General features: G+C 43.9%; 1 protein-coding gene across 4 annotated transcripts in view; it reads left to right on the forward strand.

Annotated features, from left to right (window-relative positions):
- bmpr1ba (bone morphogenetic protein receptor, type IBa) overlaps positions 1–21838 on the forward strand; it is a 604340-nt gene that overhangs the window by 564230 nt on the left and 18272 nt on the right. For all 4 annotated transcript variants that reach the window (XM_072256455.1, XM_072256456.1, XM_072256457.1 and 1 more), the window contains 3 exons: positions 2935–3031; positions 7192–7330; positions 8899–9091. In XM_072256455.1, the coding sequence (XP_072112556.1) occupies positions 2935–3031; positions 7192–7330; positions 8899–9091 (429 nt within the window). The remainder of the gene's footprint in view (positions 1–2934; positions 3032–7191; positions 7331–8898; positions 9092–21838) is intronic.

Genomic DNA, 21838 nt, shown 5'->3' on the forward strand with positions numbered 1-21838 from the left:
CAGGTAAACTTGAGGGCAGGGTGAAAGTTGGAGGCAAAGTTAATAAAGTCAACGAGCTCTGCACGCGTGCAGGAAGCAGCGCCAATGCAGTCATCGATGTAGCGAAGGAAAAGTGCGGGACAGATACCAGAATAGGCATGGAACAAAGATTGTTCCACAAAGCCAACAAAAAGGCAGGCATAGCTAGGACCCATACGGTTGCCTATAGCTACACCTTTAGTTTGGATGAAGTGGAAGGAGCCAAAGGAGAAATTATTAAGAGTAAGGACTAATTCCACTAGACGGAGCCGAGTGGTGGTAGAGGGGAACTGATTAGGTCTGGAATCCAAAAAGAAGCATAGAGCTTTGAGACCTTCCTGATGGGGGATGAAAGTATATAGGGACTGGACATCCATGGTGAAAATAAAGCGGTGGGGGCCAGGGAACTTAAAATCATTGAAAAGTTTAAGAGCGTGAGAAGTGTCATGAACATAGGTCGGAAGGGATTGAACAAGGGGGGATAAAACCGTGTCAAGGTATGCAGAAACGAGTTCGGTGGGGCAGGAGCAAGCTGAGACAATAGGTTGGCCAGGACAAGCAAGTTTGTGGATCTTGGGTAGGAGGTAGAAACGGGAAGTGCGGGGGGTGGGAACTATAAGGTTGGTAGCAGTGGATGGGAGATCCCCTGAGCGGATAAAGTCGGTGATGGTGTGGGAGACAATGGCCTGGTGCTCCTTAGTGGGGTCACGATCGAGGGGTAAATAAGAGGAGGTATCCGCGAGTTGTCGCTGTGCCTCGGCAAGGTAGAGGTCAGTACGCCAGACTACAACAGCACCCCCCTTATCGGCAGGTTTAATAATAAGGTTAGGATTAGTGCGGAGGGAGTGGAGAGCAGAGCGTTCGGAAGGAGTGAGGTTGGAATGGGGACAAGGTGCGGTAAAGTCGAGACGGTTCATGTCCCGTCGGCACCATTCTTCTTTCACCATTCAATATGTTTCAATGAGGTCACCCCTCATTCTTCTGAATTCTAGTGAATACAGGCCCAGAGCCATCAGACACTCTTCATATGACAAGACATTCAATCCTGAAATCATTTTCGTGAACCTCCTTTGAACCCTCTCCAGTTTCAGCACATCCTTTCTCAGATAAGGGGCCCAAACCTGTTCACAGTACTCCAAGTGACACCTCACTAGTGCTTTATAAAGTTTCAACTTTACATCCTTGCTTTTATATTCTAATCCTCTTGAGGTAAATGCTATCATTGCATTTGCCTTCCTCACCACAGACTCAACCTGCAAGTTAACTTTTAGGGAATCCTGCACAAGGACAAGGACTCCCAAGTCCCTTTTCGTCTCAGTTTTTTTTATTTCTTTCCATTGAGAAAATAGTTAACTCTTTCATTTCTTCTACTAAAGTGCATGATCATACACTTCCCAACACTGTATTCCATCTGCCGTTTCTTTGCCCATTCTCCTAATCTATCTAGAACCTTCTGTAGCCTCTCTACCCTCTCAAAACTACCTGCCCCTCCACTTATCTTCATATCGTCTGCAAACTTTGCAACAAAGCCATCAATTCCATCATCCAAATCATTGACATATAACATATAAAAGAATCAGTCCCAATACAGACCCCTGTAGAACACCACTAGTCACTGGCAGCCAAGCAGAGAAGGCTCCCTTCATTCCCACTCTGCCTCCTGCCAATCAGCCACTGCTTTATCCATGCTAAAATCTTTCCATGGAGCCGTAGCTTGTTAAGCAGCCTCATGTGTGGCACCTTGTCACAGGACAAATCTCTAAGTTGCTTTTCTGCATGATGTATATACAGATCATGTTGAGCACTTTGAAAAATTACTTATGTAAAAAATATACAGCATCAAATAATTTCCAGACTAGGGTGCTTTTTTTTTTAAGTCGATCCAAACCAGAGCTAACTGGGCAGTAGAGTTCAATTTCAGTTTGCTACTCTTAACAAAAGCATTTGATCATTTGCAGGATGATGGGGTTTCCTGACTCCCTCATACACAGCACAAAATTATAAGTTATTGCTCAAGAAATGTAGTGGAAGCTAAATCTATCAGTGATAATAGCCTTCAGGAAAAAATCTATGAGAAAGAATTTCTAAACATGTAGATTATCCACTTGAAGTACATATAAACAATAAATACAAAGATTAAAGTAAAATTCCAGAGGGCTTTGCAAATCAACTTTTACTGGGTGAAAGATGTCCATTGAATTTCCCTGAAAGTAATCACACCACTTCAAGTGGATGTGGTTTCAGATGCTGAGCCCCAAGATTCTAGAAACATCCTCTTCCAACCACCTCCCTACCTTTCCTTAAGACCTTCCGTTTCACTTGAGTAGATGTCCTCCACAATGACTCCTGGTCTGTGGTGAAAAATTAGTTTTTGGAAGGAGATGGAAATTAAAATAAAAGGGATGGAAGCACTCGGCAATTCAAGCAGCATCTATAGAGAGGAAAACAGCACTTCAGGCTATGAAGCCATTCTGCTGTACTTTGCATCTTTCTACTATTTTGTGCTTGCCACTGTCTTTTTTGGAGATACAAGAGATTGAAGGTACTAGCAATCTGAAGCAACACTCAAAGCAGATGGGAAAACTCAGCAGATGAGGGAGATTAATGGAGAGAAATGAACAGTCACTATTTCAGGTCAAGACTCTTCATCAGGACTGGCCCAGAATTCTCGACCCGAAACATCAACTGTTCATTTCCCTCCATAGATGCTGCCTGATTCACTGAGTTTCTCCAGCTCCTTTGTGTGTTGTTCTGTATTTATTGTTACCATATATATTGTTCATTCTGTGAGCTCCACGTGAGTAAGGATCATTGCACCCTGATGTATATGGCAATAAGCTGATCTGCTTCTGACTGGGTACGGGTTTGTTTGTGTCCCAGGAGGTAACTTGCTTTTGATTCTGTGTTTTCGTACAGATTTTGTCGATGGAAGCACGCATCACTTGGCCCTGCTGATCTCTGTTACAGTTTGCAGCATCGTTCTTGCACTGCTCATTATTTTCTTCTACTTCAGGTCAGTACCAGGCAATTAACTGCATGTGACCGCACAGTAAGCTCAGCTGAAGATATTGCCTCTTTTAGAAAGCTTTGCTTTGGTGCCCTTTCCTGACCTGTCTGTATCAGGTAACTCATAAAATGCTAGAGGAACTCTACAGGTCAGGCTACACCTATGGAGGAAAATGGACAGTCGATGTTTTGGGTTGAGACATTTCATGAGGACCTTCAGCCTGACCCATTGCATTCTCCCACATTTTGTGTGTTGCTCCAGATTTCTAGCAGCTGCATTCATTCTTGTGTCTGTGTCAAGTCCTGCTTACCCCTCATTCCAGTGCTGTCCGTCTTACTTAAGCTCCCCATCCAGAGCGTGAAGAAATTAATTGGGAGCAGGAGTACGCTACTTAGCCCCTTCAAGCAAGTTCTGCCATTTCATAAGATCCTGCTGATCCAGCGCATTCATGTTTACCTTTAATAACCTTTCATCTCCTTGCTTATCAAAGATTCATCTACATAGCCTTAAAAAGTTTCAAAGGCTGTACTTCCACCATCCTGTGAAGGGGCAAGTCCCAAGACTTCACCACCCCTTAGAAAAAAATAAATTACTTCACGTTTGGTTTTTAACTTGGCAACCCCATATTTTCTCTGACTCTAGACTCTCCCATAAAAGGAAACATCTTCTTCACTTTCAGGATCTGATACATTTCAATCATTAATCCACAACCTGCTGTCCAATCCACTTCTTGCTTTTGGAATACGGAGTCATAGAATTCTAAAGCACAGAGACGGGCTCATTGGCCATTGCCCCCATGTTGACAATTGTAATCATTTATACCAATCCATTCACTCTCATTTGCTCTGTAGCCTTCCATACCTTGGTGATTCAAGTGCCTGTTTAAATGCTTTTTGAAAGTTATGACAAACTTTGCTCCACTGCCCCCTCAAGCAGTGTGTTCCATATTCTTGCCACTCTTTGTGAAGAAACAGTCCTCCTCAGATCCCCTGTAACCCTCCTACCTTTCACCTTACACCTGTGCCATGTTTAAGGATTCCTATCAAGGGAAAAAGATTCTTACTATCTGGCCTACCTATCCCCTGATACTCTTCACTCTCTCCGACTCTTCAAGGTTGCTAGCCTTGTTGAAGAACTCATCATATGACCCTGCTGATCTACATTTTGTTGTTCTCTTCCTCAGTAGCGAAATTCAAGTTCAGCATCAACCGTTATTATCACTCAACCATGCACATGTATACAGCTAAATGAAACATTGTTCCCCTGGGGGCTAGGGGCTAGGTGTAAATATAGTCACCCAACACGTGTAGTTACGATCCGAAACAAATATCAAGAGAAGTCCTTGAGTGGCGTGGTGTGGCCTGAAGACTGGCAGAGTGACATCATGAGTGAGCTGCATCTTTATGTAAGACAGTATAATGTTACTGGCACTATTATAATAAAACAAGCTGTATTATAAATGTGTGAAACAGCAGCGATAAAAGATGAGAGGTGACCAGTGCAGGATGAGAGGTGTGTCTGTGGATTGGGAAGTGGGGTCGGGGGGTGGGGGGCGGTGGTTTGGGCATTCAGACAGGGTGTACATCTGTGCAGGGCAACAGCAGGGTATCAAGAACTCTCACAGCTTTGGGAAAGACCCTGATTACCCAGCCTGACAGTTCTGATTCATATGCTGCTGCAGGGTAATGTAACGGGTGATGGATGACACATATTGTTCATAATAGAAACTGTTCTACATAGTTCACAAACACTGTCATTAAGTTGTGCATTCACTTCAAGAGACGGTGTCTGATGTAATGATATCAGTGTAGGGCACTGCTTTTGGTTTTGTTTGTGATGGAAGTAAGGGGTTGCAGCTTTTGTTAGGCACATTAAACAACTCTCGCATGTTTTATTCACAAAATCCTACACTGTGATACCTTTTGCCCGACAGCATGAGGTCAAAGAGATTGTGGGAGGGATGGGAAGGATCTTTGACAATGCTGTGTATGCAGTGTTTCTGGTATGTATCCTGACTGGGATGGGTGGGAGAGAGACCCAGATGATGTACTCAGCAGCGCTGACTATCCGTTGCAGGGGCTTGTGATCTGACGCATTGCAATTCTCGGTGATGCAGGTGATCAGGACACTCTGGATGGTGCGCTGGTAGAATGGGGTGATGCAGGAGCCTCGCTTGCCTCAGTCTCCTCAGGAAGTGAAGGTGTTGCTGTGCTCTCTTGACTAACGAAGTGGTGTTGACAGGCCTGATGAGATTGTTAACACCATGCAAAGAAGCTTGGTGCTCCTGACTCTCTCCATGGAGAGGCCATGTCTCTAATTGCCAGTACCCTCCCTGAGACTCTTTGATTCTGTACTAATTCTCTCTCCTGGTTAGTCAACCCCTGCACAAGCCACTGCTTTGCCCTTTGCTGACAGAACACCTTGGGTAACGGAGCCAGCCTTCCCTGTGACCCTCACCTCATCAGTGACTCAAAATAAATCACATCCACCAAACTGCAACTGTTCATAGCATTGTGCAAAGGAATCCAATGATGTGATAAAAATCTGCTTCCCCACACCTCTCTGAAAAGAATTAGAAAGTGTTATTAGGGAGCAAAGCTGAAGCAACTGTCCGCTGTTAAACCAGACATTAATCAGGGGCTTGTCTGCAAATATACACACATCTCCAGTAGAACTAATTGATTTTCTTAAAGCTGGTTATCAAAGACAAAATGATCTCTTGTACTGAAACAGGGTCAGTGTGTTCCCAAAGCTTGAAGAAAGCAGCATCTTAATGAAAGGAAATAACCCATGTGAATAGGCCAGAGGACTGTGAATGCACTCTATTAACATTACAGCTGTCTGCTATCAAAGCCTTTGATGATTGGCAAGAGAGCTCTGACTCACACAGTTATGGTTTCAAGTCCCACTCTGGAGCTCAGAAATCTAGGCTGGTCCTCCAGTGCGCTGTTGAGGTAGCGTTGTAACATCATCAGTTGGGACTTTAAGCAAGTATATACAGAAGACAGTCGTGGCTGGTAGAGCCACTGCCTCATAAAACTGGAGACACCATTCAGTTTGGACCTTGAGTGCTATCTGCAAGGAGTTTCCACATTCTCCCTGAGGCTGCATGCTGATGCTCTGGTTTCCACCCAGACCTCAAAGACGAGAAAGGTCAGTAGATATTTTGGCTGATATAAGTAGCCCTAATATGTAGTGGAACCTGGGGGTAACTGAAGGGAAGGTGGTGTTAGTAAAATAAACTGCAGGATTACTGTAAATGGATGGTTGATGGCTGTCACTCTCAGTGGGTCGAAGGGCCTGTTTCTGTGCTACATCACTACAACACTTTCACATGGCACCCTTCTGAATAAGAGTGGGTGGAATTCAAAGTAACCAGTCAGTTCAGACCACAAATAAGATTCATTTAGCTTTAACCACTTGTTTCTTGCTATGCACCATTAGGCCACCAAGTTTCCGACATGACAACAGTTACTGCACTCCCAAAGTATGTACTTACCAATACATCACAGGCTTATCCCTCCACACCATCAGTAGTATTTACAGATGGTGCCGCCTCATGAAGACAACACTCATCATAGAAGACCTCCCTGATATGGGCCATGCCATCTTCTCGCAGAAACCTGAAGTCCCAAACCACCAGTTTCATGGACAGCTACTTCCCTTCAACCCTTCAGCCCTTGAAACAACTGACACAACAATAATCACTACTTCAGTACGGCAACGCTATGACCACTTGGCACTAAAATGCATTTGGTGCTATTTGTTTATTCTAATTGTGTTCTTTTTCATTAAAATCGTGCATGATCTAAGTTTTTTCTTGTGAACGTTGTGTATCTGATATTAAGTGCCTGTGATACTGCTTCAATTAAGATCTTCATTGCACCTGTGCATATGACAGTAAACTCAACTTTGACTTTGCTTGTAAATTAGAATCAGGTTTATTCCCACTGACATAGGTTGTAAAATCTATGGCTTTGCAGCAGCAATACAGTGCAAGACATAAGTTACAAAACAAATTAATAGTGCGGAAGAGGATAATGAGGTAGGGTTCATGGACCATTCAGCAATCTGATGGTAGAAGGGAAGAAACTGTTCTTTAAATATTCTGAAAGGTGTTATCAATGTGTAAGTGTTTGCCTTAATAATGCCCGTTCTTTGTGAAGGTACAAAAGGCAAGATGAAAGGCCGAGATACAACATGGGCATCGAGCAGGATGAGACTTTCATTCCAGCAGGTGAATCCCTCAAAGATCTGATTGAGCAGTCTCAAAGCTCAGGCAGTGGTTCCGGGCTCCCTCTACTGGTAAGCAACTCAAACTTTAAGTGTGTTTCACTGAAACAAGAGAAAATAATTCCTATGGGGCTCAACTAGCTGACCTGAACAATGTTTCTCCTGGCAGGGCTGCCACCATGAGTCGTCACCCTTACATAGAAAGATGTTATTATACTAGAAAGAGTGCAAAAAAGATTTCTAAGAGGCTGAATTAAAGACAGAGGCTGGGCAGGCTAGGACTTTTTTCCTTGGACTGTAGGAAAGTAAGAGATTTTACAGGGGTGTATAAAATCACAAGGGCCATAGATGTAGTGATAGTACACAGTCCTTTAACAAGGATTTGGAAATCAAGAACTAGAGGCCACAACTTTAGGTGAGAGGGGAAACATTTAAAAAGGACCTTAGGGCAATTTATTCACGCAGAGTGCGGTGCATATAAGGAATGAGCTGCCTGAGGATGTAGTTGAGGCAGATACTACAATAACAACTCTTAAAAGACACTTGGACAGGTATCTGCATAGGAGGAGTTTAGGGGGGTGTGGGCTAAATGCAGACAAATGGGACTAGCTGAATAGGTGTTTGGCCAATATGGATCAGTTAGGCTGAAGGGTCTGATACCATGCTCTGAGATACTGACTGTATCTGGTCAGCCATTTGCCACTGAAATGAGAAGAAATATCTTCACCCCAACCAATTGAATTTTTGAAATCCTCTATTCAGGAGTGCTGGGGAGGTACAGTCACTGTTCATGACTGGTAGGATTTTAGTTCTTAATGGGATGTGAAGTTAGTGCGGGAAAGTGGTGCAGAGGCGATCTTACAGAATGGCACACCAGGCAGGAGGGGCAGAATGGACAGATCCTGGTTCTCAAGCTTTTACGAGTCACCCCTACTCGCATGCAGAAGAGAAGTACGTGCCTGCTCCCACCTGCTTGATACTGAACTGATCCTAGCCTCATCTTCACCTTGGTGCTGTGTCCAGTTCCCCAGCTCTGGAGTCTACTGTCAGAGCCAGTCCATCTCTGATTTTCATCTCTTGACAATACTTAGCAGCATTTCATGATCTTGTACATAACAGCACAAATAAGCACATGCATATACAGTAATGTGCGCGTGCACACACACACACACACACGTGCGCACACACAGAGAGCTCTTCCTCTGTTGCTGTTGAACTTCATTCTGCGTTTTGTTATTGTTTAACCTTGTCCTACCTCGATGCACTGCGTAATGAATTCATCTGTATGAATAGTATGCTAGAGAAGCTTTTCATTGTGCCTCGGTACAGTTCCAATTCTATGCACATAAACACAAATATATGCATACACATGACATGTGCACTCTGAAACATGTGTAAGTAAAATATTTGAGCTGTGAATTAAAGTTGCCACTGCTGTCAAAATCAGTCTGTCTTGGCTTTTCATATTCTGCCAATATTCAGCAGTTTATGTTGTTCACGGTCCATTACATACATACATACATACACACACACACACACACACACACACACATGTATACAGTACACTTATAGACATGTACGTGAGTAGAGCTTTTGAGCTGTGAGTTAAAATTGCCGCCACTTGCTCTGCCTTTCGACAGGTACAAAGGACGATAGCAAAACAGATTCAGATGGTGAAACAGATTGGAAAAGGCCGTTATGGCGAAGTCTGGATGGGGAGGTGGCGAGGTGAGAAAGTTGCCGTGAAAGTCTTCTTCACCATGGAGGAAGCAAGCTGGTTCAGGGAGACGGAGATATATCAGACCGTGCTCATGAGGCACGAGAACATCCTAGGTGAGTTCACACGGCCTGGTGTTCACCCACTTCTGTCAGCGCCCCCCCCACTTGACTCTGTGTCCCAGCTTGGAGTTCCCACCAGGCAATGCTGCAGTGTTGTCGGACTTCAACCAAGATGGAACTAAAGTTGGGGGCAAGGAACACAAAGCTCCCAGTTCCTCAGGATTTAGCTTCCCTCTATCAGTTTAACCACCTTGCGATTTTCAGATCTGAAGGGAACTTGTGGGGGGCCTGACAATGACTCTGGATGCAGTGCTCTTGAATAGACTGCGTGAAACGTTCTTGAGGACCAAAATTGGGTTAACTATGGCATATGCATAAAATTTGTTGATTTGTGACAACAGCACAGTGCAAAGACATAAATACAAAAATATATGAAAGATGTTATTAAACTGAAAAGAGTGCAGAAAAGATTTACAAGGCTGCCAGGACTTGAGAGACTAACTTATAGGGAGAGATTTGGCAAACTAGAACCTTTTTCCTTAGAACATAGACACTGTGAGGTGATCTTATAGAGGTGTATGGAGCAAAGAGTGAATGAGTGCACCATTTTTTCGCAGGGTTGGGGAATCAAGAACTGCAATGCATGTTGAAGATGAGTGGGGAAAGATTTAACAGAAGCTTGAGGGACAACACTACATAAAAGATTGTATGTATGTGGAATAAGCTGCCAGAGGAAGTGTCTGAGGCAGGTACAATAACAACCTTTAAAGGGCAGGTACATAAATAGGAAAGCTTTAGAAGGTTATGGGTCAAACACTGGCAAACATCTTGGTCGTCATGGACAAGTTGGGCTGAAGGGCCTGTTTCCATGCTGTATAACTCTGTGACACTATGGGATGTCTATTAGCATACACTGTCCAGGTTCACCAATGTACATTTGGTGTCTCCTCGGGGATCTGTGGTGTTGGAACCATTGCACAGCCCAGGGTCATTAAGAGTGGATAAAAGAGGGAAAACTGCGAGAGAGAGAAAAAGTGTTTAGAAAACGCCTTTGACAATTCAGGAAGGCACAGCCATGTAGTTGGTCATGCTCCCACTTCACAGCACCAGAGACCCAGGTTAAGCTCTGACCTCAAGTGATGTCTGTGTGGAGTTTGCATGGTTTCCCAATGAGCAAGTGGGCTTCTTCCACAATGCCCCTAGTGATAAAATCTGGATGGAGTTGATGAGGAAGTGGGGAGATTAAAATAGGATGAATGTAGGAGTAGTTTAAATGGATGGTGGATGGTTGATATTTGGTCCGGACAGTGGAATAAAGTCGGTGTTTCCATGCTGTATCTGTTTATGATTATGAGACAGGGGAGGCAAGTCTTCCATCGTCCAAACAGTTATTAACCATTGGATATTGATTTCAAGTAATCAGTTAACAGCTTGAAGGCGGGTGAGTACAATGCAGTTGTAAGCTGGAACACATTGCCAAAGCGAGTGTTCAACTGGTGCTCCAGTTAAAAGGAAAACGTTTACAATTTGGAGATTGATTAAGTGGTCTCGGAGGTCCCAAAGATCAGAAGGGCTGAATGGTTTGCCTCTGATTCTACCATGAATTAATCACTGCATAAAGAATAGAAGGGTTTGTAGGGCTGGAGTCTACATCTGGGCCATTTATTTTTACCCCTTACAGACCAATACAATACTACATTTTTACCTCTATTACTTTTTACTTCCTGTTTAACTGGTATCCCCTTTTAAAGGTACAAGAGCCTTTTGCCACACATTGCAACATTTAACCTGTAATAACTTCTCCACATGTCTTGCGGCACTGCTCCCTCTATCCAGCACTGGCACAGAAGTTCGTGCAGGTGGTTTAACAAGACGTCCTTTGCGCATTTGATGGCCTCTGGTGGAATGCCTGGTGCCTTTCCAGTGGGCAGCCTGTCGATGGCTTTACTTAGCTCTTTGGCAGTTGGCAATGCATCCAGTTCCTCCATGTCAGGCAGGCATTCCACGAACTACTGTGCCAGTGCTGGATAGAGGGAGCAGTGCCGCAAGACATGAGAGACTGCAACATTGTCATCATATATAAGAACAAAGAGGACAGAGGCGACTGTAACAGCTTTGGGGGAATCTCCTTGCTGAGCATTGTTGGGAAGGTCTTCACCCGCGTGGTCCTGAACAGACTGCAGAAAATAGCCGAAAGGGTATACCCCGAGTCTCACTGCGGTTTCAGGTCAGAACGCTCCACAATCAACATGATCTTCTCCCTTCGACAGCTACAAGAGAAATGCAGAGAGCAAAGACAACCACTCTACATCGCTTTCACTGACCTCACGAAGGCTTTCGACCTTGTGAGCAGAGACGGCCTGTTCAAAATCCTCACCAGGACTGGTTGTCCCCCGAGGCTCCTCAGGATAGTTCAGTCGTTCCACACAGACATGAAGGGCGTCGTTCAGTTTGACGGCTCTTCTTCGGAGGCCTTCAACATCCACAAATGTGTGAAGCAGGGCTGTGTGCTTGCCCCCACCCTGTTTGGCATCTTCTTCGCAGTCATGCTGAAGCACACCTTTGGAACATCAACTGATGGTGTCTACCTCCACACCAGATCGGACGGGAGGCTGTTCAGCCTGTCCCAGCTGAGGTTGAAAACCAAGGTTCGTGAAGTACTCATCAGGGACATGTTGTTTGCAGACGACGCGGCACTGGCAACACACTCTGAAGAACAACTGCAATGCCTCATGGACAGCTTCTCAAGAGCCTGCCAGGACTTCAGCTTGACCATCAGCCAGAAGAAAACCAATATGTTGGGCCAAGGCATTGAGCACCCCCCTGCCATTACCATCAACAACTATGAGCTGGAGGTCATTCACGAGTTTACATACCTTGGCTCCACCATCACAGACAGTCTCTCCCTAGACCCCGAGATCAACAGACGGATCGGATGAGCAGCCTCAACATTCGCCAGGCTGACAAAGGGAGTCTGGGAGAATAGAAAGCTGACGACGCACACCAAGATTGCGGTCCACAGGGCCTGCGTCCTCAGCACACTGCTTTATGGCAGCGAGACCTGGAGCCTCTACTCCAGACAAGAGCGGTGTCTCAACGCCTTCCACCTTCACAGCCTGAGACGCATCTCCACTGGCTGGGCCACGTACACCGCATGTCAGATGGGGGGATCCCGAAAGACCTGCTGTACGAGGAACTGATCACCGGCAAGAGAGCACAAGGGCGGCCCCATCTTTGTTTCAAAGACGTCTGCAAGAGAGACATGAAGTCACTGAACATGAACGTCGAGAGGTGGGAGGACATTGCAAGTGATCGCTCTCGCTGGAGGCTGGAACTACGCAGAGGTCTAAGAAGAGGAGAAGAGAAGCTGAGGTTTGCTGCTGAAGAAAAGTGCACTCGCCGAAAAAACAGCACCAAGACAACACGGGAGGACAGCGCCTTCAAGTGCAGTCGCTGCAGCCGAGACTGTCACTCCCGTGTGGGCCTCTACAGCCACAACAGATGCTGCTCTACCAACACAGACTGAAGCAAGACTTTCCAGGCTCAGATCCATGGTCTCGTGAGACTAACGGATGCCACCAAAATTAACACCAACTTCTCCACATTAGAGAACGTGCTTATAAGGTGTGAGAGAGGAAGATTAAATTTGATAGGTGTGGCAAGTTTTTAACACAGGCAGTGAGAATGGACTGCCAGAGGTGGTGGTGGAAACAGACAAGATAGTTGTGTTGAAGAGGCTTTTAGACAGATTCATAAATATGCAGGGAATGGAGGGATATGGGTCATGCATAGGGAGAAGAGATTTAGTTGAATAAGGCATCACGTTTGGCACAGACATCGTGGTCTGAAGGGCCTGTTCTGCGCTTGACTGTTCTATGTTCTGCATTAAGTAACACTTGGAAAAACCCTAAAACCAGAGAGGACACAAAATATACTCTGGGTGAGTTTTCCAATATCCATGTCAAGAGTGGCTTGGTATAACCACCACTGACCAAGGTGGCCAGCAGGACACAGCTGCCTGACTGGGCCTGTGGACATTGAGAGTGAATCAACCCAGAGGAATGAAGCTACTTGACTTCATCTTCACCAATCTATCGGTAGCAGATGCAGCTATTAGTCTTCACAGTAGTGGCAGATTCATCAGGGACAATTCTTAGAGAGGCACTGGAATGATAGAAAAATAAAAGGCTATGTAGGAGAGAAGAGTTAGATTGATCTTAAAGTAGGTTAAAATGTTGGCATATCATTGTGGTCTGAAACGTCTGTACTGTGCTGTAGTTTTATATGTTTACATAGTTAAAGTGAACAGCACAGTCCTTGTCACAAAGAGGACACCCTCCTTTGTACTGCGTGGCTAGAGAGTGGTGCAAAATAAGATGGTCAGAATAGATCTGATTCCCAAAACCTCGCCTCCATGGCAATAGTGGAAATACACACCACCAAAATTTGGCTATCATTATGGGGATGGCAGAAGGGGAATCTGAAAAAGGATTGTCTACCTGGTGAAAGTGCAACACTGTGCACTAAATACCGGAAACAACATGTAACAGACAGAACTGAGGGATCTGACAACCAATCGATCTGAGCAAAGCTCTGTAGTCCTGCCTAATCTTGCAATATGTGGCAGTTGACAATTAAACCGATGGTGGAAGAACATAACTATTCTACAAGATTTTGTACCAGGTGATCAGTAAACATTTGCAATCATGTGAAATCAGAAGTATTGAATGCATGACCTGTGAACTCTAACACCACAGATATCAGTTTATACCCAATTACTTTCACTCTACATTACACGAAGAATCATCTGAGATCGTTGGATAAAGCAAAGAGTATGAGACCACTGCACATCCTGGCTGCAGTCCAGTATACCTGCAACCCAGAACTAGCTGTGCCTCTAGCCAAGCTGTTCCAGTACAGTTACAACACTGGCATCTAGCCAGCAGTGTGGAAGATTGCCCAGGTACGTCCTGTTCACACAGTCTGCTCTCAGTCAGAAACATGAACATGAGGCAGTATTACAATGTGAACTTTCCTGTGAGCAGTGAGAGGTCCTTGTAACTATTTTTGATTTTTATTAATGAATAACCTGTTCACTGACACCTAGATTGGGTTTCACCATGACCACATTGCTCCAGATCCAATCACAACACTGGACCAAAGAGCTGAGCTCCTCAGGACACGTAAGAGTGATAGCCTCAAGGAGCCTTGCTAAAATTTATCGAGAAGCATCAGGCAGAAACTGGAGTAGTATCTTGCACAGCAGAAGATGGTTCTTCAGGGTAATGCCATAGTCCCAACCATCTTCAGCTGAATCATGACAGAGGTCAGGAATTAGTCATGGATTTTGTTTATTACAGGCACATGAACAGTTTCATCTAGTATGACATCCATACAGATCATTTTGAAATGTAAGTGCATTGAAGTAGTGCAAGGGAAAGGCAATAAGGTGCAAGTGTCATAGCAAAGTAGATTGTGCAATGTGTAGTTGTGTAATTTTTTTATGTGCAAGATGTCTGTTTAAGGTTCTTATAACAGTGGGGTGAAAGCTGTCCTTGAGTCTGGTGGTGATGGAAGGGAGTGAAGAGATGTCTGGGGTGGGAGGGGACTTTTATCATGCTAGTTGCTTTTTTGAGACAGAAGTGAAGACAGAATCTACGTAGGGAAGGCTGGTTTTTTTTTGTGTGATGGACTGAGCTATGTTCACAACTCCGCAATTTCCTGGGCAGAACAGTTGCTATATCAAGCTAGATAGGATGGCTTCAATGATGCATCTATAGAAAATGGGGAGTATTTGCTTATTACATAATGTTCAACTCCATTCAAAATTTCCTGTAAATAAAATGGCCAAAGAAGGACAGCAACCACTGGCATTTGCATCACACAATGGCCAGGTGATGACCATTTCCAATAAGATACCATGCCTTTCAATGGAATTACCATTGCTGTGTACCTTACAATCACCTTCCTGAGATGGGGAATGTCACTGTTGACCAGAAATTAACTGGATCAGATACATCAATACCTGGGCTACAAAAGCAAGTTAGAGTTTGGGTATCCTATTAGCTGGTAACGTACCTCATGACACCCAAAAGTACTTCCAAATGACAAATCAGTAGTCTAATGGAATACTCTTCACTCGCCTGGATGAGTACAATACCAACAGCTCACAAGAGGCTCAACACTATCCAGAACAAACAGCCCACTTGCTGACATCCATCTGTCTCCAGAAAGGTATATTTACTCTACCACTGGCACACACTGGGTATAATCCATATGATTTACAGTAGCCATGTACAGAAGAGCATCTTTGAAACCACAACACATCGAAGCTTGAAGTGGATGGTTTACAGCAGCAGAAGACCATGAACATACACTCAGTGATCACTTTATTTGGTACAGGAGGTACCTAATAAAGTGGCCATTGAGTGTACATTGGACGTCTTACACTTAGCAAAAGATATTTTGTTTCATCTCATTTCCAGTGACTCTTCTAACCATTACAACTCATCATTAATTATGTTTTTATGCACCTCATTCAACATTTCTTCGTTATGTGTCTTGTCATATGACATGGACGATCATGGTTCTTGGAAAATTTTTCTAAAGAAGTTGTTTGTCATTGCCTTCTTCTGGGCAGTGTCTTTAGAAGACAGGTGACCCCAGCCATTATCAATACTCTTCACAGATTGTCTGCCTGGTGTCAGTGGTCACATAACCTGGACTTGTGATATGCACCAACTGCTCATACAATCATACCCCACCTGCTCCCATGGCTTCATGTGACCTTGAGTTGGGGAGGTGGGGGTTGCGAAGCAGGTGCTACTCCTTGCCCAGGGGTGACCTGCAGGCTAGCAGAGGGAAGGAGCGCTTTACAGCTACTTTCATAGAGATGAACCTCCACCCTGCCACCTAACATACAATGTTTAAAGGTCTGTGAACAGGAGAAGTTTGGAGGGATAGGGACCAAACACAGGCAAACGAGACTAGATCAGGAAGGCACTTTAATCAGCATGAATAAGTTGAGTTGAGGGACCCGTATCTGTGTGACTCTAGGACTCTATGGTTGGATTGTTGTTCTCTGATCTTGGCAATTTACTTGCAAATGTTTCATCTCCATGTGAGGAGACACATGGTCAGTGTACTGTTGATTGTGGTGTGTCCTCCAAATGCTTGGCCTTGATGTACTTTTCAATCAGCTGACTGGACGTCATTTCAGCTACTCAAAAGTGATGTGGGGAAGAAATCTCATTGCTGATGGGCTGTGTGGCAAACTTTGTGCACTGTTCTCTGGAATTTTGCTCCCATCTGCTCATAAATAGGATTGAGGTTTTTATTTGCTTACAGAAGTGCTCATAGAAATCCACACTTCTAGGAATTCTCCTGCATGCCGTGTGTTCACTTGTATCATGACTTTTACTGGTGCCCAGTCAAATTTGTGCCCCTCTCAATCTTCATGGGTAGAGACTAGGGAGAGTTGGTCATGTCGCTTTACAGTTAGTTCATGATCATGGAACACACACAAAGTGCTGGAGGAACTCAGCAGGCCAGGCAGCATCTATGGAAAAGAGTAAACAGGCTCAGGACTGATGAAGGGCCGAATCGTTGACTGTACTCTTTTCTGGCCTGGCCTGGCCTGCTGAGTTCCTCCAGCATTTTGTGTGTGTTGCTCCGATTTTCAGCATCTGCAGATTTTCTTGTCTTGATGTTCATGGATCTGTGTGGATAGTTTTCTCCCAGTTTGGTCGACATAATATTTACTGCAGTCCCCATATTGTATTTCATAGGCCATACTGGTCTTGTTTTATAGTTTGGTTTGTCCTTCTGGTCTGCAAAGTTGCTGTTGGCTTGGCTCTATGCATCCTTTACTTAATAAAAATTCTTAATAAATCTTAAACTCTTATTTGTTATCCCCAGTGGAAAACACCCCGAACACATTGTTTTTTTTTTCCCTTTTCCCCCTCTATTCTCAACCCTTTCATCAGAGGGTCTTTACTTCATGTTTTCGGTGCTTAATGTCAACATCAAGGAGGTCTACTGGGAACTAACTATTTCCTTATTTAAGTTTCATTGATCTCTTTGTCTCTGTCAATCCTGGAATTCCAAAGGGAACATTGAAGCTGGAATTAGAAGGGAAGAAATTCTAACATTGTTTTACATCCTAGGGCATGACAGCCAATAAAATGCCTCTGAGCACAATCCACATGTGATAGTGACGCAGACTTCCCAAAATAAGAAGAAAATGTGGACACCATTAAGACCCTAGCAATGATGCCAAGGTGGCAGTGACATACAGCAGTCAGCATCTGTGTGGATATGCCAGTATTAGGTTGTCATATCTCTTGCTGGTAGGTTATATCAGTGGTTCTCAACCTTTTCCTGCTTGTGGCCCCACCATCCATTGGTTCCGTTAGTTGCTCAACTTTTATTTGGTCAACTGTACTAATTATTATAATAAACAGTCAATATTTATGTTTTAACAGGGTATAGGTATTATTACACATTAAGCATAATGTTACAGGTGTAGAAGGAAAATAAAACTACTTTGAAGATTGAATATGATATTTTATATCCTTGAGCAAGGCACTTAACCACACAGTGCTCTGCGACGACACTGGTGCCAAGCTGTATCAGCCCTTGCCCTTCCCTTGGACAGCATCGGTGTCATGGAGAGGGGAGACTTGCAGCATGGGCAACTGCTGGTCTTCCATACAACCTTGCCCAGGCCTGCGCCCTGGAGAGTGAAGACTTTCCAGGCGCAGATCCATGGTCTCGCAAGACTAACGGATGCCTTTATATTATATATACATATATACACAAACCTTTGTGTGTGTGTATATACACACACACACACACACACACACACACACACACACACATACACTTCCAACCAGCAACAAAAAAGTTGGGTATTTACCGCGATCCTTGTGACTGGTGCAAACTAGCGAGTTTTTGAATATCTGGTTGCAACTTGATTGAAGATAGATAGATAGATAGATTTTATTGATCCCGAGGGAAATTAGGTTTCATTACAGCCGCACCAACCAAGAATAGAGCGTAAATATAGCAATACAAAAACCACAAACAATCAAACAACAATATGCAAACTATGCCAGATGGAAATAAGTCCAGGACCAGTCTGTTGGCTCAGGGTGCCTGACCCTCCACGGGAGGAGCTGCAAAGTTCGATGGCCACAGGCAGGAACAACCTCCCATGACGCCCAGTGTTGTATCTCGGTGGAATATGGCCAGAGTCCAACAGCAAAAAGTTTCAATATCCGGTCTACAAACACGTTCCTCAATCGTAATATGACCCGGATTGCACCATCCGTTGTTAACCAGAGCAGCAAGCCCCCAATTCCTTTACGCTTACCGCTCTCAGTGTACTTCTGGTCAGCCCGAACGGTCTGGAAGCCGTCCATGGAAAAGTTTTGATTGGGTATGTCCTCATGCAGCCCCGTTTCAGTAAAACATATAACACTGCACTCCCGAAATGTTCTCTGACTCCTGGCTAGCGCCGTCAACTCGTCCATTTTATTACCCACCCAACTCCTCTTCTCCATAAGTCTCTGTTGTCTCGACCCAGTCCTCTTTCCTCACCTTTGTGATCCCCCTCTGCATCCTCTGTGTGTTTTCCTCCAGATTTCAGCAGGGGTGTCCGCCGCTCTGTTTGCTAAACCGGCCGGCATAAGCGCAATCAGCTGATCCCTGGAATAAACAATGCGACCATACTGCTGCTCTGCTAATGAGACGTGTCCGAATGTAACTATTTCTAGCGCTAAAAACCCAAATAAAACTCTCTCCACCAGCATGTTAGAGAGGGTGCAGCTTCAACGTGTTACCGTGAAAAAAAATACAACAAATAATGTAAGTTAAAAAAGTAAGAAGGAAAAAGCAAGAGAACTAGTCGGAACGGCTGCATGCACGACCGGCGCATGTGCACTGATTACCTCTTTTTACAACATCACCATTGTTACAAGCTTTTGGTAGCTGGTGAAAAGCTTGACTAAAACCACATTCAACTTGATGAGGAAAATCCAATTAAAAATAACTTTGCTTTCTCCCAATGAGATGTCAACATCATTCACATTCATTCCAAATGGATCCACCACCCAGTCTGGAATGTGCACCTCCAGCATGTCTCTGGACCGAAATTCCGTTATCAGTGTGCAGTTGTTTCAGATAATCAAGATATACAACTAGATCATCATCTTGCAATTCTATTTTAAGCGTGGCCACTGAAGGAAATTGCATAAACACAGAATGTCCTATACTACTGCTGAAAAGTTGCGTCAGTTTTCCAAGGAAAGTGGTAATATCCTTTTTGCATGATAAGAGATTGCAGTTTTTACCTCACAATTGTTCAGTTTTTCAAATATATCTGACAGGTAATACATGTCAGACTTAGCAGTGACAATTGTTCTCCAAGCAGCTTATCACCTAGAAATGCTGCAAAACTATCAAGAAAAGCAAATTGAACTTCTTTTCAAAAATGGTAAGTATCAGGGATTTAATTGAAGTTGTAGTGGTACATACTGATGCAGCGGTAGATTTCACTCAGTCTTGCCTCTCTGCAGTTTAGCCATTTCTAGCAGATGACCCCATGTTTTATAAGTATAATGTGCAACAGTCACTGGAAGGCAAGCAGAACCGGCCTCCTGCTGCAAACTCACTGACTGGTCTTGCTGCAGACAGTCCTGCCCAATCTGCAATTTGTGATTTGGGAGTGGATGTGGGACAGGCTGCCTACAGGGTGTGAATGGTGATTTGTCTCTGGTCAAGCAAGAGCAGATATATCACACAAACACCCCCCCCCCCCGGAACACACACACACACACACACACACACACACACACACACACACACACTAAGCTGTTTTGCTGCCTCATTTACATCATCTAGCATATTTTTCCATTGATTTCATTCAGGGTTCTAACTAAATTACATATTCATTTCTTTTTAATTAATATATTTTCATAATATTTAATTAAAACAGTAAACTTATCATGGCTCATTCAGAAATTCCTGTGGCCGTCAGATTCTTGTTTTTTTTACTTGTGACCCCTTTGAAGTCTGGCATGGCTCCGTTGAGACCAACTGGGTTATTTGACCACTGTAATTAGTTCCCAGTGAAGGTAGTTGGTGAGAAAATTAGGTGGGACACATGTGAGAAAATGGGTTACAAGGAAAAAAGTAATGGGAATGCGAGTGTTGAATACAGAAACTATCACTGCCTCAGCATGGTAACCACTTTACACAACAGGCTTTGTTTTTGTTCATTCTGGTTGTGTTCTTTCCTGTATAATTTACATAGCTAATCTAGGCTTTTCCGGTGAATGGTGTGTCTCTGGTGCATGGATTGCTCTCAAAGCAGACTTGGAAACAATAAGCTGAAAGTTGTCCTTCAGTATCATAAGGATTAAGCTGTTTTAATTTATTCATTCATTCATAGGATGTAGCAATTGCAGGCCAGGATGGCATTTACTTGGTCTGGAGTCACAAATGAGCCAGACTGGGGTAGATAGGTAGATCAGGAAGACAAGGTGTTGCCAGGACAGTAAGTTCTAGGCAATAGAGAGAAGTTGAACAGGCTGGGACCTCATTCATTGGAGTACAGGAGAGTGAGTAGCAATCTTATAGACCTGTTGAAAAATCATGAGGGGTATAGATAGAGTGCTGCACACGGTCTTTTCCCCAGGATGGAGAATCAGGAACTAAAGGGCATAGGTTTAAGGTGACAAGAAAGAGGTTTAATAGGAACCTGAGTGGTAACTTTTCACACTGAGGGTGGAAAGTAGATATATAGTATAAAGATGTGGTTGATTCTTTATTCTATATATTAACCACATTGGACCGATTCATGGATAGGAATGATTTAGAGGGAAATGGGTCAAGTGCACCCAAACAGGACTATATTAGGGCACCTTAGTTGCCATGGTCCGGTTGGGCAGAAGCCTGCTTCCATGCTGTACGAGTCTATGACTCTACCTCTTTCTCTGAAGCACATGTGTAAACGAGGAGGGTCTTCACAACTGTCCAGTAGTGTTACAGTCTGTGTTTCTAAGACTTGCCTTTTCTGTATCAATGCTTCTCAGCAGCCAGTCCCACACTTTCTCTTGTGTGTTCTAGGCAAGTGTTATAGATTAATTAAAACAGGATTTAGTGGGGAAAATTGAGAGGCTGAAAGAGCTGTGTTTTCAACTCTATCAAGGGCTTGATGAGCTGCTGCCGATCGCTCCCCAGGGTCAAATTGACTTTCCAAATGACTGAAATCCAATCCATGCTGTCAGTCGTTCTCCTTCCACTGGAGAGTATCGGCTTTATTTTAGACACCTCTCTTTCAGGTGACCTTGTAACGCCAATCACCAAGTTCAATCCCACTGGGACCAAGCACTCTCTTCAGCTAAATCTGAACAAAGTAGGAAATAACCTGACAGTTTCAGTAGTGGTGTCAATATTTGTACATAAGAACAAAAGAGACCTCGTACTAACTGTGCATAAATCCTTGAAAGTGGCAGGACATCTGGTTACTAAAGTCAATGCAATTCTGATATTCATCTAGTGCAAAGGCAAGGAGTTACTTTGAAACTGTGCAAAATATAGATTAACCCACAATTGGAGTATTGCAGGATGTGAAGATCCTAGTGAAGGTGAAGTAGGAATGAAATGGAATGACTCCAAGGAAAGGGATTTCATCTTCAAGGTCAGGTGCAGGTTATTTTTCTTGTACCAAAGATGATGGTTGGTAGAAGTTTTGACAGTGGTGTAATGATTGAATGGTTGTTGTAGATAGTGTAAGTA

Source organism: Mobula birostris, chromosome 4 (genome assembly GCF_030028105.1).
Source record: "Mobula birostris isolate sMobBir1 chromosome 4, sMobBir1.hap1, whole genome shotgun sequence".
NCBI lineage: Eukaryota > Metazoa > Chordata > Chondrichthyes > Myliobatiformes > Myliobatidae > Mobula > Mobula birostris.